The sequence below is a fragment of the Heloderma suspectum genome, chromosome 4 (assembly GCF_057233095.1).
Source record: "Heloderma suspectum isolate Gila_16-S chromosome 4, 16-S_ref, whole genome shotgun sequence".
In the NCBI taxonomy this organism is placed as follows: Eukaryota; Metazoa; Chordata; class Lepidosauria; order Squamata; family Helodermatidae; genus Heloderma; species Heloderma suspectum.
Genome location: NC_139461.1, coordinates 26,773,068 through 26,787,716, shown reverse-complemented (window position 1 = coordinate 26,787,716; position 14,649 = coordinate 26,773,068). Strand labels below are relative to the sequence as shown.

The 14,649-nt window shown below is 47.8% G+C and overlaps 1 protein-coding gene across 2 annotated transcripts; it reads left to right on the top strand.

Moving 5' to 3' along the window:
- Positions 1-802: 802 nt before the first annotated feature.
- Positions 803-14,152, top strand: CCN3 (cellular communication network factor 3). 2 transcript variants are annotated; one of them, XM_084848899.1, is made up of 5 exons: positions 803-932; positions 1,048-1,273; positions 6,118-6,366; positions 9,224-9,432; positions 12,070-14,152. In XM_084848899.1, exons 1-5 carry the CDS (start codon positions 825-827, stop codon positions 12,337-12,339), a joined length of 1,062 nt encoding a protein of 353 aa, XP_084705025.1. In that variant the 5' UTR covers positions 803-824; the 3' UTR covers positions 12,340-14,152. The 2 variants fall into 2 exon arrangements, with proteins under 2 accessions (XP_084705025.1, XP_084705026.1); XM_084848900.1 differs by having other exon boundaries at positions 12,073-14,136.
- The last annotated feature ends 497 nt before the right edge of the window (positions 14,153-14,649 follow it).

Below are 14,649 nucleotides of genomic sequence, written 5' to 3'. Positions count from 1 at the left end.
CCCCCTCCCCTGAAACAGCTCTCCCAACGTGGTCCCCTCTGGAGGTGCTGGACTACAGCTCCCATCATTCCCAGCCAGCAGTGCCCTCCAGAGGTGCCGGACTACAGATCCCATTATTCTCAGCCAGCACAGCACCTTCCAGAGGTGCTGGACTACAACCCCCATCACTCTCAGCCAGCACAGTGCCCTCCAGAGGTGCTGGACTACAACCCCCATCGCTCTCAGCCAGCACAGTGCCCTCCAGAGGCGCTGGACTACAACCCCCATCGCTCTCAGCCAGCACAGTGCCCTCCAGAGGCGCTGGACTACAACCCCCATCGCTCTCAGCCAGCACAGTGCCCTCCAGAGGCGCTGGACTACAACTTCCATCATTCCCAGGCAGCATGATGGGAGTTGCAATCCAACACCTGGGCACCGGGTTGCTCTGAAGCGATCTCTCACTCCTGAGGCGCGTGTCCAGGTCTTGGCCTAGAAAGAAGATTTGGGAAGAGCCCCGGAGAAGGTGCGACCGCCGCCCCACGCAGAAGTGCGGCTCTTCGCAACTGCAGCCGGCGCTCCTTAGCTGGCGGGCGGCGGGCTCCACCGTCACCCCGCCCCCGCGCGCTTCGGGCCCGGCCCAAGCCCCGACGAGGCCCCGCTGCCTTCCTGCGCGCGCCTCAGCCCCCGCACTCTCCGAGCGCGGGACGGGAGCCCGAATTCGACCCCGCGGCCTGGGATTGGCTGCGGCGCCCTCCGGCGTCGTCCAACAGGAGGACGGGTTGCGGAGGCGCTGTATATAAACCGGCCCCAAGGGCGGGCGCGCGTGGCGATGCGCGTCAGGCGCGATGCGGAGCGCCGCCGGGGAGCGCCTGGCCGAGATGCGGGCGCCGCGGGCTGCCGATAGCCGGCCGGGCCCCCGCGCGCTGGCCCTCCTCGTCGTCCTCCTGTGCACGGTGAATGGGGCTTGTCCGCGTGTGGGAGCGGCGCTGCAGCCTCCGCTGGCGTCGGGCCGGCCGCCGGCGGCTTCTGCTGACGGCGCGTCTCGCTTTCGCCCCCCTCCCCTTGCAGGTGCGCGGCCGGGAGCAGCGGACGTGCCCGCCGTCGTGCGACTGCCCCGCGGATCCGCCTGCCTGCGCGCCTGGCGTGCCGACCGTGCTGGACGGCTGCTCCTGCTGCCTGGCCTGCGCTCGACAGCGAGGCGAGAGCTGTTCCGAAAGGGCGCCCTGCGACGGGAGCAGCGCTCTCTACTGCGACCGCGGGGCAGGCACCGAGACGGGCCTGGGGGTCTGCATGGGTAAGTCTGTGCGGGCTGGGGTGAGCCGGTGCTGCCTCGCCCGCCCCTCCCTCTCTGCCCCACGTGGAGCTGCAGGGATGTCGATTCTGTGGCGCGGGCGGACTTCAGGCTTGCCGATCAACTCTGGAGCCGAAGCCCCATCAGTCAGAGCCAGGTGCAAAAGGGTGGCTCGCTGGTGCAGCTGGAGCCAGGTGCCAAATGGTGCTTCAAAGATGGAGCAAATGGCCTCCAGTATCCCGTGATAGCCACTATGTACCAAGAGTGTTGGACTGGGAGCCAGGAGATCTGGGTTCTAGTCCCCACTCGGCCATGGAAGCTCACTGGGTGACTTTGGGCCAGTCACAGACTCTCAGCCCAACCCACCTCACAGGGTTGTTGTTGTGAGGATAAAATGGAGAGTAGGAGAATTATGTATGCCTCCTTGGGTTCCTCAAAGGAAAAAAGGTGGGATATAAATGTAATGAAATAAAATAAATAACCCCTTCGGGACTGGGAGGGAGAGGGCTTTTGTTGTTAACTGGGAGCCAGAAATGCTTCCTGATCTATTACAAATCATCCAACGATCTTCTGTTACAGCATCCTTCCCCACCCTGGTGCTCTCCAGGTGGCTGGGGGATTCTGGGAGTTGTAATCTAAGGCTAACACATGTGCAAGGCACCACGTTGAGGAAGGCTGTAGTACAGGGTTGCCTCTAGATGTTTTAGACTACAGCTCTCATCATCCGTTAGCACTGGCCATGAGGACTGGGGCTGATGGGAGTTGTATCTCAAAATATCTGGAGGGTGCCAGGCTACCTACTGCACTGCAGATCTACCTTCTGTCCAGCCCTGCTCTTGAGTGTGACTCTCTAAAATGAGATGTGCTAGGGCTCTGTCCAGCCCTTGTCCTGGTCTTGGATGTGTAGGGGGAATGTTAGGGTTACTTGGTGGTGATGGGTGTGTTATGAACAATAATAAAAAAAAGGTAAAGGTGTCCCCAACCAGTTGTGTCCGACTCTAGGGTATGGTGCTCATCTCCATTTCTAAGCCGAAGAGCCAGCGCTGTCTGAAGACGCTTCCGTGGTCATGTGGCCGGCATGACTGAACACTGAGGTGCACGGAACGCTGTTACCTTTCCCGCCGAGGCGGTACCTATTTTTGTTGTTCAGTCGTGTCCGACTCTTCGTGACCTCATGGACCACAGCACGCCAGGCCTTCCTGTCCTGAGCTCTCTCCCGGAGCGTGCTCAAGTCCATATTTATCTACTTGCAATTTCTTGCTTTCAAACTGCTAGGTTGGCAGAAGCTGGGACTGAAGACGGGAGCTCACTCCGTCACGCAGCACTCGGGTCTCGAACTGCTGTCCTGCCCACCTTCCGGTCTGCAGATGAACAATAATATGCAACGATAATAGCAACACTTGGCATTTATATGTTGCTTTGGTGTATCCAGGTTCTAACAAACGCCTCTATGCTGCTCAAAATACTTTAGCAAAGGTGACTTAGACTTACACTACACCTGGATGTAATTATAATTACTTGAGAGTAGAATATGCTGGAATAGAAAGCTGGGGCAAGGATTGTGGCATAGGCAATATTATAGATGTAATGGAACTTGAATGAGTAACCTGTGGAGATCACTCTTTAGAATGTGGTGGATTTCCATCCCACAGTGGTATTTTTGGTTTGCTGAGCACTAATTGAGGTAGTGTGCTTCCCTCCCACCTCCTCATTCAGCCACACAGTGATGACCTGATATTTTAGGAGTGCCATGTGCACTGCAAGCAGGTACATGTCGACCTGGAGCTAAGCCCATTGAGTCCAATGGGACTAGCTCCCAGGTAAATGTGTATGGGATTGCAGCCTTAACCACCCACACTTTATTATATGCCTAACTCTGGGTTAGATGCAACCACATCTAAACATCCCAGAGCATAATCCAGTTTTCGTCCTGGCTCCCAACTACTTGATAACTTCACAACTATGGAATGTGCTTTGTTTGTAGTGTGTGTTTGCTGCATGTTTGGGGGCTTTTGACCCAGTTCCCAAGCTGGTCAAGAACCTTGTGCAAACTTCTAAATCTGCAACTTGAGTAAACTCTAGGAACTCGGCAGTCATTAAGAAGTTCTGGTTAGTGTTCCTACTTGATTCTAGCTGCAGAAGGAGGCAAATGGTACAGCGTTTGGAGATGGCAGTAGAAACGATGGAGCCACGGGATGCAAAACAAACGCATTACGGAAAAGATAAGGAACTGTAAGGAATACAATCAAGGGGAGTGTGGATGGGATAAAACTCAAGGCCAGGATTCTGCAAAACTACAGATGAGACACTACAAACATCTGAAGGTGCTTAACTAATCGTCTCTTTGGGCATCTCTGTTGTTAAGTCGTTAAGTCGTGTCCGACTCTTCGTGACCCCATGGACCATAGCACGCCAGGCCTTCCTGTCCTCCGCTCTCTCCCAGAGTGTGCCCAAGTTCATATTCATTGCATTGGTGATGCTATCTAGCCATCTCATCCTCTGCCGTCCCCTTCTCCTTTTGCCTTCAATCTTTCCCAGCATCAGAGTCTTTTCCGGTGACTTTTCGTATTAGGTGGCCAAAATATTTACGCTTCAGCTTCAGTATCTGTCCTTCCAATGAGCACTCAGGGTTGATTTCCTTTAGGATGGACTGATTTGACCTCCTTGCAGTCCAGGGGACTCATAAGAGTCTTCTCCAGCACCACAGTTCGAAAGCATCAATTCTTCGGCACTCAGCCTTCCTTATAGTCCAGCTCTCACAGCCGTACGTTGCTACTGGGAAAACCATCGCTTTGATTAGATGGACCTTTGTCAGCAAGGTGATGTCTCTGCTTCTTACTACGCTGTCTAGGTTTGCCATAGCTTTCCTCCCAAGGAGCAAGCGTCTTTTAATTTCATGGCTACAGTCACTGTCTGCGGTGATCTTGGAGCTCAAGAAGATAAAATCTGTCGCTGCTTCCATTTCTTCCCCTTCTATATGCCAGGAAGTGATGGGGCCGGATGCCATGATCTTAGTTTTTTTAATGTTGAGTTTTAATGTTGACTTAAATGTTGAGATGATGATGATGATGTTGAGTTGGGCATCTCTACACCAGCCTAAAATCCTGCATTTAAAACAGGGCTTTCTACTTCCGTTTTAAATGCAGGATCACAACTCCCTTTTTCACTGCTTCCTTTCCCTGCTCCTTCTCCCCGTATCTGAGTCTTCCATTATCTTTCATTGATCTCTCGCCTCTTCTTGCCACTTTAACTCTTCTCAGGAGGAAACTGAAGCAGGAACACAACAGGGTAATTTGATAGCTCATTATCTGCAATCTATTTAAAAATGGAACAAAGGGCATTTAGTGCAGGAGGCGTCCTGAAGGGTCATAGCATCATGTAAAGAGCCTGCAAACGTCCATGAAGGAGCAATCTCAAATAGCAGGATAAAAGCTCCATGTGAAGGAGCCCTTAGAGATGGCTTGTTAGCTTGCCGGTGTTCTGCACCAGGAAAATTAATTCCTCCAAAAATCTGATCTCCAAAAACTTGGCATTTGTACCCTAAATCAGCAGTCCCCAACCTTTTTGGCACTAGGGACCGGTCCAATTTTTCCACGGAGCGGGGGGGGGGGGGGGGGGCGTTTTCCACTGGCGGACTTCTGGCCGCTGGGACACAAATGGTGTCCACTATTCTTTGCAGTATTTGGCTACATAAATATTTACGTAGCCTATTACTTGTAGAACAGGGATGCAAATGACGTCTGTGTAGCAGATGCCATTTGCGTCCCAGCGGCCGGAAGTCCGCCAGCGGGCGGAGCCGGCCAGCAGCTCCGCGGACTCGCCGTGGAGCAGAGCCAGCTGGGGCCAGCAAGAATTCCTGGGGGGGGGACGGATTGCCTCCCCCCTGCAGACCCCCCGTGGACTCAAGGTGAGGGGGTTTCCCACACCCCTGCAGCCCAGTTGCTGACAGGCCACGGACCAGTACCGGTCCGTGGGTTGGGGACCCCTGCCCTAAATTATAGACAAATGCAGATTTCTTGATTATTAACAGGGACTGGCCAGTGAGCTCATATTACGCCAGTCCTTTTTCAGCTGCACTGGCTGCCAGTCCATTTCCGGGCCTGATTCAAAGTGCTGGTATTAACATTCAAAGCCCTTAACGGCTTGGGGCCAGGTTATCTGAAGGATCGCCTCCTCCCATATGTGCCTGCCCAGACCTTAGGATCATCCTTAGCGGCCCTTCTCCATGAGCCCCTGCCAAAGGAAGTGAGACAGGTGGCTACTAGGAGGAGGGCCTTTTCTGCTATGGCACCCTGGCTGTGGAATGAGCTCCCTAGTGAGGTTCGCCTGGCACCTACATTGTATTCCTTCTGGCACCAGGTGAAGACCTTTTTATCTTCCCAGGCATTTTAGCCTTTTAGCTTTCTAGACTTTTATCTTTGCTGTTTTAAATCTGTATTTTAAATTCCTGCACTGCGGCTAGGTTTTATTATGGTTGTATTGTTGTGGTCTTAATGTTCTATGTATTTTATATTGTTTCGTTGTGTGCCGTTTGGTTTTAATTTTTGTGAGCCGCCCAGAGAGCTTCGGCTATTGGGCGATGTAGAAATTAAATAAATATTTTGCTTGGCTGCTTCTGATCACAGATGAGTGCTACTGAAATTTCAGAAGCAGGTAAAACCCTGGCCATATAAAGAGATCAAATTTATACAGCCAGACCATGTGCTACAACCATATCTGCATACCCAGCTCTTTGACAGGTAGCTTTGCATGCAATTTTTCTTCATAGCAAGTGGAATCAACATTGGCCAGGTGCTCGCCTGTGCTAAGTTCACATACAGCTTGATTGCTTTCCTCCTTTGCTTCAGACCTCGAAGGAGACAACTGTGTGTTTGATGGAGTTATTTACCGGAGTGGTGAGACGTTCCAGCCAAACTGTAAATACCACTGTACATGCCGAGATGGGCAGATAGGTTGCGTACCCCGCTGTAACCTGGACTTGCTGCTTCCTGGCCCCGATTGCCCCTTCCCGAGGAGAATTGAAGTCCCCGGGGAGTGCTGTGAGCAATGGTCATGTGACCCTAAAGATGTCGACGTGGGTGGCTTTGCCATGGCGGGTGAGTAACTGAAAGCCGAAAGCTAGTTCTATAAGGCTCTCTTGCAGCTGCCTGACTTCACTGAAGATAACAACTAGGCCCTGTGAGGCTTGCTTCCCTTCAAGGGAATGGCTTAGTCACCAGTACCAGCCATAGAGAAACTTGAGAAGAACTCCGGGTAGCGGCTGGTTCCACTGGAACATCAGAAATGTGTCATCCTTCTGATGTACCTCAATTTAACCTAAACCAGGGGTGGGGAACCTCCAGCCTGGGGGCTAAATCTGGCCCTCCGGGATTCCTCAGATGGCCACACACCCTTCCCCTGACTCCACCCTCTTTTCCCCCAACCACCAATCCATTAGTTTCCTGGGTTTTGTGCACTTTTCTCCCTGTTGTAGGAGAATGCTTCTCCTAAGGCTCAGTTACAGGTAGTAAGAGTTTTAAGCTAAAATGTGGTGGTATTTTTGGCTCCACCTCTTTTGTCTTTGGCCTCGCCCACTATTGGAATGCAACCCCTGCAAACGTCCTCAACATGGAATTTGGCCCTAGGGCTGAAAGTGATTCCCCCACTCCTGATCTGAAGTGAGAATGCTTGCAAACAAGCCATTTGTTCCAAAGCTCATCAACCGAGTTGCAAGAAGATCTGTGTCAGGATACTGCAACAGTTCCAGTGTGCAGTAGCCAGCTCTGTACTCCACGATCCTGCCTTCGATATACAGGCTTCCTTGTATATCTGGAGTGGGAAGTGGTTAGGAGAGGATACTCAAGGCAAAGCCGCTCCTTTTTTAAGCGGGTGAATGCAAGATGTTCTGAAACCTACTTCTGGCAAATGGCAAACTTTAACCTCCCTATAGGAGCCTGCTAGCCATTATGGCAGGCTTGTCAATAACTATGTTCTATCTTGCTTCTGGCAAGTAAGTACTCTCCATACAAAGAAGCTTTTGGAAAACTTGTTTCTGTACTTCCAGGCTCATGATGTGCTACAATAATCAACAAATGGGCTAGTAAAAAAAATTAATGGGCCAGTTACTTTTGTGATCTTACTAGCAAGGCTGCTTTGTGGTTAGTACATACAAAGTCAGGGTGGGCTGTACAGATGCCATCTCTATTGTAGGTGACTAGAAACTCTCTTCTGACTACTTACTCTTGGAAATAAGCCAGGTCTACTGTACATGCAGCAGAATGAGGTTGTAGAATGGACTCTTAAAACTATAGGTAGTAGATACCATTTTTGAAAGCCATTCCAGGGATAAACTCACTCCAAGTAGAAAATTAACATTGGGGTGAAAGGCTCTAACCTTATTTTTTCCCTGCTGCTGTACTAGTTTTCTGTTTCTATGGCAATTTAAATGTAGGTCTGGTGAATGTTCAAGTCCCCCAGGCACTGCAATCTGAAGTGGTATAGTCCATTCTGCCACATATGTTGATACCGCCTTGGTTCTCAATTCAATGGAGCGAAAGTTTAACTTCGAAAGCTTGCTTTTGTACGAGCAGAAGCTGGACTGAGAGACTGGAGTATCTTGGACACCATGCTTGTATGAGAGGATGAGGAAATGTAGTTTGTTTATTTCCATGCTGCAAAACAGCTTTAAACCAAGCTTTCTCGGGCTCTAAGATGGTGATAAATCCAAATATATCTCTTAAAATCATGTGGAGTCACTGCTCTTTGCGGTCTCAACCATGTTCGAAGGTCACTTTTCATTTTTGTGCTCTACCATTGGTTTCATAATACTAGTTCTTTGGCCCTAAAGTTTAGTAATGTTTGAATTTTTACAACTTAAACATATGCTGTGATGTCAGTGAGACAGTATCATAAACACAATGGATATCTTGACAAGCCTTAATTTCTCATGATTGGGCCAACGCTTGCAAACAAAATTATCTGGTAATAACTGTTTAATTAAGTTGTTTTATGGTTCCAGACATAAAGCAATCAAGTTGTATTACATTTTGACAAATCATAAAAGCTGACCTTGTCTAAACCATAGGGATAAACAGGCATAGCTTGAATCCAAGATAGCTGTCAACACTGAATAGCATGAGTCTTGCTTGGCTGACTTGGCAAAAACTGACTTGGCTGACTTTGCCCCTGCCAAAGGAAGCGAGGTGGATGGCTACAAGAGAGAGGGCCCACTCTGTGGTGGCACCCCACTTGGAATAAACTCCCCAAAGAGGTTCGCCTGGCACCTATGTTATCTTTTCAGCACCAGGCAAACACCATTATTTTCTCCCAGGCATTTTAGGGACTTAAAGTTCTATGTTATTATGGCTGTTTTATCAATTCCTGTGCTGCTTATTGTTTATATTGTATTTTATTCTTTTAAATGTTTGCATTGTATTTCGTTACTTTATTTCATTTCTATACTGCCCAATTTGCAAAGCTCTCTGGGTGGTTCACAAAAATTAATACCACAGAATACACCATAAAACAATATAAAATGAGTTAGAAATTTTATATTTTAACTGTGTTTTAAAATGGCATTTTGGTTTTCTAAGTGGTTGTAATCCATCCTGAAGAACACTGGGTATTGGGTGAATCAGAAATGTACTAAATAACAGTTGGGGTGCGGGGAGCCCAACGCCCACGACTGAATGGGCAAGTTGAATGGATCTATGCAGAGTTGGGCATATACCGGAGCCGGACATTGTATGCTGGGTTTTCATTTCCAGCATCCATTTGCCAGCGGGGCGTTGAGCAGTGATAGCAACAGCCCCCAAAACATTGCTGGAGGTATGAAATAACAGTGCGGCCGTATCTGTCTTCAGTTTTATTACTGTATTTTCTTATTTTATGTCCATGAGCGCTCCCTCCTTGAGAGAAATGTTATTAGGCAGCCTGCATCTATGCTGTAAGCAAATAAATAAATCTTGCCTTTAGCATACAGACAAGAAGCCACCCTTGGGGTTGAGGCCTCCGATTCAAGTTCTAACTGTATTGAGCAGACGACAGAATGGAGCGCCTGCTCTACGAGTTGCGGAATGGGCTTCTCCACTCGGGTCACCAACAAGAATCCAGCATGTGAGATGGTGAAGCAGACCAGGCTCTGCAAGGTGCGGCCATGTGAAAAGAGTCAACCACCAGAGAAGGTATGGCTGAACATGACCAGCAAGTCTTTGGTGTGGCAGAGTTATAATTACATACTAGTTAAAAAAGCACCCACCATGCAGGCATGGAGGAATAGGGTAGTGATACTCAGTCATGAGCCCCCTGAGTGACTTATGGCATTGCTGGCAGGTTGGCTTCATAGGGCATCACTTCCATGCTCAGACATCCACGAATGACTTCTAAAATGGAGCTGCAACCACATGGAAATAGTTCTCGGCCGTTTCTACATCAGGAATGTTGAACCTCTTTCAGCCTGATGGCCAAATTCCATTTCAGAAAAACTTGGGGGGGCATTTGGAGCTTTTGGGGTTGGTGGGCCAAAAGGAAGCAAGGCCAGTAATACCAGCATATTTGAGTTTAAATCTCTTACTGTCATAACTAAGCCTTAGGAAAGGCATTACAATCTTTTAGAATAGGGGGAAGCTAAACAAAAGTTGGGAAACCCCCAAAAGATTGGTGGCTGGGGGAAGGGATGGGGCCAGTAGATGGGGACATGGTCATTTGGGGAGCCTGGGTGGGTTGGACTGGGAAGGTTCTGCACCCCTGCTCTGTAACATACTGCAATTTAAGCCCAAGTGCATCTTCAGTGCAGTTTTAAAAGTTACCTCGCACACAACCAGAGCACGAATAGGCTTTTGGGGGGGACATGGGGCACTGCTTCATTAGGCAGCTAGCCAATGGTCCAGAGGGACGGGGCAAGAATTACCATGTTGTTCATAACCTTTGTCATTGTATTTACAAAGCTGACTCAGCTTTGAGAGTGCAACATCATGACTTGTATAAGAACAGTATTACAGGCCATAGCTGGCTTTGTGTGGGGGCATTCCCTTAGCCTGAATCCACATACATCACAGGCACAATCTAGGCTTTCGCATAGTGTATCTCCCACAATGCAGCAGTAACTTTCCCTAGTGGGAACCATGCTGAACAGAACAGTTGTGTGGGTTGCTATGCTAGTGTTACATCCCCTTGACCTCCCACATGGCTCTTGCATATAAATGCTTGAAAGTCCCTTTCAGTGGTGTTTCCAGCTGTCCAAAGAGTGTGATTCCCTCTGCGACAAGCTACACCATTCTATAACCAGACTACTAATTCTATCTGCCCAGAGAACATTAGTTATTGGGCAGATTAGAAATGTAATAAATAATTATAATTAATAAACTACTTTCAGACTAGAAGGGAGAAGCCCAGCAGGTGTCTCCTAACTCAAGGAGAGCCTTTTGCCTGTTGTACCATCCCCCTGCCTTATGGTGAGGCTTTTCTCCCTTGGAGGAGGGAGATTGTTTGGCTGAGGGCAGATTTGCGGGGGGGGGGGGGGGTTGTTTGCTTCAGTTTTGCTCTCGGCCATTCCAGCAGGGGTACTCACCTAAGTGAGTGCTTCTGCTTTGACAGTTCACCACATATCTGGATCAGCGGTGGAGCTAGGGTGGGATCTCAGGGCTGAAGTCTGGGCCCCAAAGCCTGGGGGGGCCAATTGTCCACCCAGGGAGCAGTAGATGATGGGGCAGCAGCAAACAGTCCTGGCATCGGCAACTGGACCAGCATGGGAATGCTGGGGCCCACTGGGACTAACACTGCTCATCTCAGCATCCTTTGATCATATTTTCTTTTAATGTTTTATAATGTGGGAGCTAGTTTGGCATGTGCATGGTTACAAATGCACATGTTGTTGGTTTTACTTTTAAAATATATCTTTCTCTACCACAAAATGGTGCTTATTCTGAAGTAAATATGTTCATCAGGGCAGCAGAAGCAAACTATTTTATTTCTTTAGGCATGATGTTGGTCTGATCTAAGTGAGTTTAAAATGCAAGACTACACATACTCCTGAGTATTTCTTTCTCTTTTTTATCATGTTTGGCAAGGTTTAGTTTTGTTGTAGCATATCAGGAATGTAGAAGCAGTTGTAAACCACAGAATAGCAGTGGTGGGGGGAGGGAGAAAAGATAAATATTAGCTGTGTGCTTTGCAAGTGAAGTAATATATATGGCTGTTTAAAGGGGTACAGCTGCATTTGGGGCTGGTAGCTCCAGTGCTGGTGGGTCAGTGAATCTGCTCCAGGTTTCAGTCAGAGCTCTAAAGGAGCTATCCAAGGTGCACCTTGGATAGCTCCTTTAGAGTTTTGACTGGTTCTGACCGAAATCCGGAGTGGGCACATTGCCCCACTGACATTGGAGCCACCGACATTGGAGCCACCAGCCTCCACTGGTTGGGGGCATAAAATTACCTAGCTGTACCACTGTCCTAGAATGGGGTGTAATGTTTCCAAGATTATAAAGTGAACCAGAGAGAGTGAATTATTAGGAAAAACTTTATTTTGCAGTGCTGCTACCAAACTATAAACATAACTGAAAGTAGTCAGATACCCCTTAGCAACCTTTCCTTAGCAACCTTTCCCTGCTGGTGTCACCCAGAACTGATTCCCCCATACAACCATTTCTAAATCATGTTAGTTCCTACTTTCATTACATGGGGCACTGTTTGAGTATCTTCTTTCTACCATCCACTACAGGCAGTCTAGCAACTTACCTTAAAACATCTTGTGGTTTGCTAGCAGGTCAGGGCAATCCTGTGCTGTTACTTGTATAGCCATTAAGTGATACCTTGTTCTCTCTTAGAAGGGTAAGAGGTGTGTCCGGACCAAGAAGTCCCTCGCAGCCATCCACCTGGAATACAAGAACTGCACTAGCATCCAGATGTATAAACCCCGTTACTGTGGCGTCTGTAATGATGGCCGATGTTGCACCCCTCACACCACCAAAACCATCCAGGTGGAGTTCCATTGTCCTCAAGGCAACATCAAGCATCTTGTGATGTCCATCAGCACCTGTGTTTGTCATGGCAACTGTCCTCAGGATAACAATACTTTCTTTAGAAAGCTCAGTTGAGCAGGCTGATCCAGATGCTGGAAATGACTCCTTCAAAAGGGGAAAATGAGTAATACACAAAAAAACAGCATTTAGGCAATTTTAACATCTGAACTGGAGATAACAACTGGATTTTTTTTTTTCTTCTGCTTGGCAGCCTTTGGGGGTGGGGTGCGAATGCTGTACTTTCAGATTCAATCTAATTTTCATCTGGCTATAGAAGGGTGCAATGTTTAGACAGAAAAAAGTCCTACAACTCCCAGCGTGCCCTAGTCAGTCTTACTGCCTGGAGCATGCTGGGAGCTGTAGGACTCTTTTCCTGTCTAAACATTCATAATTGCACCCCAAATTATTCATCTTAGTTCCTGTGGAGGTCCTAGAAATTGTTTCTTGCTTCAAGTACTCACTCACTCCATCCAAATATTCCCGTAGCATTTCTTTAGAGTATTAGAATAAAGATTTTTTTGGAAACAGCAGGCACTACAAGTTCTTGTTCCTCAGCTTTATGTACCAGCTCATCTCGAGTCATATATCCACATTCTCGCTGAGACAACTGTTCATAAACTCCACAGGCAAGATGTTTGTAGTCTTAGTGGCCTTAACCATCCCACCAAAACAGCCAGGAGTTGAGCACAGTCTGTGTCTGCAGAATGACAGGCTAAAGTTCTTAATACTGATACAACAAAGTCAGGCAAGTGAGTTTTTCTCAGGAGAGAACCAAAGCCAGTTCCCTATAAGGGCAAAACCACAAGCACGCTTTTGCAGATCATGATCGCAACAGCATGTCTCCCTCTTAGTTCTTACTTCCTGTCAATCATTTCACCCATGTACCAGTTCACCCTCCTTTCTTGTTCCCCTCATTCCAGTAGCTGCTGTATGTGTGTACATGCACACATAGACACACACCTCTCCCAGTCAACTACCACCTCACTAGCTTTCCTCAGGGCTGGGCAACTTATGGCTCTCCAGATGTTTTGGCCTACAACTCCCCTCAACCATAGCTAGCATAACCAATAGTGAGGGATCACGGGAATTAAAGGCCAAAACATCTGGAGTAACGTAAGTTGCCCAACTCAACTGGTTTATGAAAAGTCCCCAAGATGGCACTATTGTCTTAAAGAAACTAGGAAGACTTCAGTCTTTAAAGGCAGCCAAGGAAGGCATTTAATATTGTTTCTTGAGCATGGCATCATCTTGATGACCCTTGCATGGCTAGGAGAAAGGGAGGGGGTCAGTGATAGGAGATCCTACATCAGTGTTTGCATCCCAGGTCTTGAAGCCAGACCAACAATGAATACTTGTATTCAAGTCAACATTAGATCACTCTCTTTTTGTTGTTGATCTTGGCATGTGAACTGGTTTTGTGGATGTTTCCATATGTCTTGACAAAAGGAAAAACTTCAAAAAGTAGGTCACAGCAGGACAAGAGTTGCAGTCCTAAGTATGTGGAGCAAGTGTCAATGCACTGAAATTTATTTGTGTGCACTTGAAGGTGATGTTGTAATGTTTATGTGAATTTAACTAAGATTTGGTCTGCTTGAAATATGAGTATTGCAGATCCTAGCAGAGGCCATTTCAACTAGCATTTGGTTGCCAATTGCCCCAGTTTTCTGCAGCCCAATTTAATGGTAGTCAGTTTGTGTTTAACTCTGAAGCTTGTGGATTGACCTTTTTTCTTGGCGAGAAAGCAAACTTTGTAAATCTCTAAAGTAGAGCTATATTTTATAGAAATGGCAATGCAAACAAAGCATGCATAGTATAATCTTATTTTTCTGTAAATGTTCAAATGTTACTGAATAAAAGCTAAAGGTATGATGCGAAGGACTCTGAGACGTATTTGGGGCATCTGCTTGCTGTTCATTAAGCAGAAAGTGCTTAGTGGGTCAGGTATATTAGATCAGGCTTCCCCAATCTGGTGCCCTCTAGATGTTTTGGGCTTCGGCTCCCAGCATTCTTGACCATTGGCTACTGTGGTTGGAGCTCATGGGGGTTGTATCGTCCAACACACCTGGAGGACACCAAGTTGGGGAAAGGCTGACTTAAAAGTATTTGTATCCTGTCTCACCAATAAACTGCTTGAGGTGGCTAAAGCCAGTGGAGGCTGGTTACTCTGATGTCAGTGGGGTGGTGAATCTGCTCCAAGTTGCAGTCAGAATTCTAAAGGAGCTATCCAAGGCGCGGGCACTGACACCAGAACCACCAACTTCCACTGGCTAAAGCACAACACTAAAATGCAATGGGCTGGATGCAGACTAAGTTAATTGAACTTGGGTGCAATCCAGTATTGTAGATATACTGACTGCAGCTCTAACTGTAGGATTTTGCAGAAGT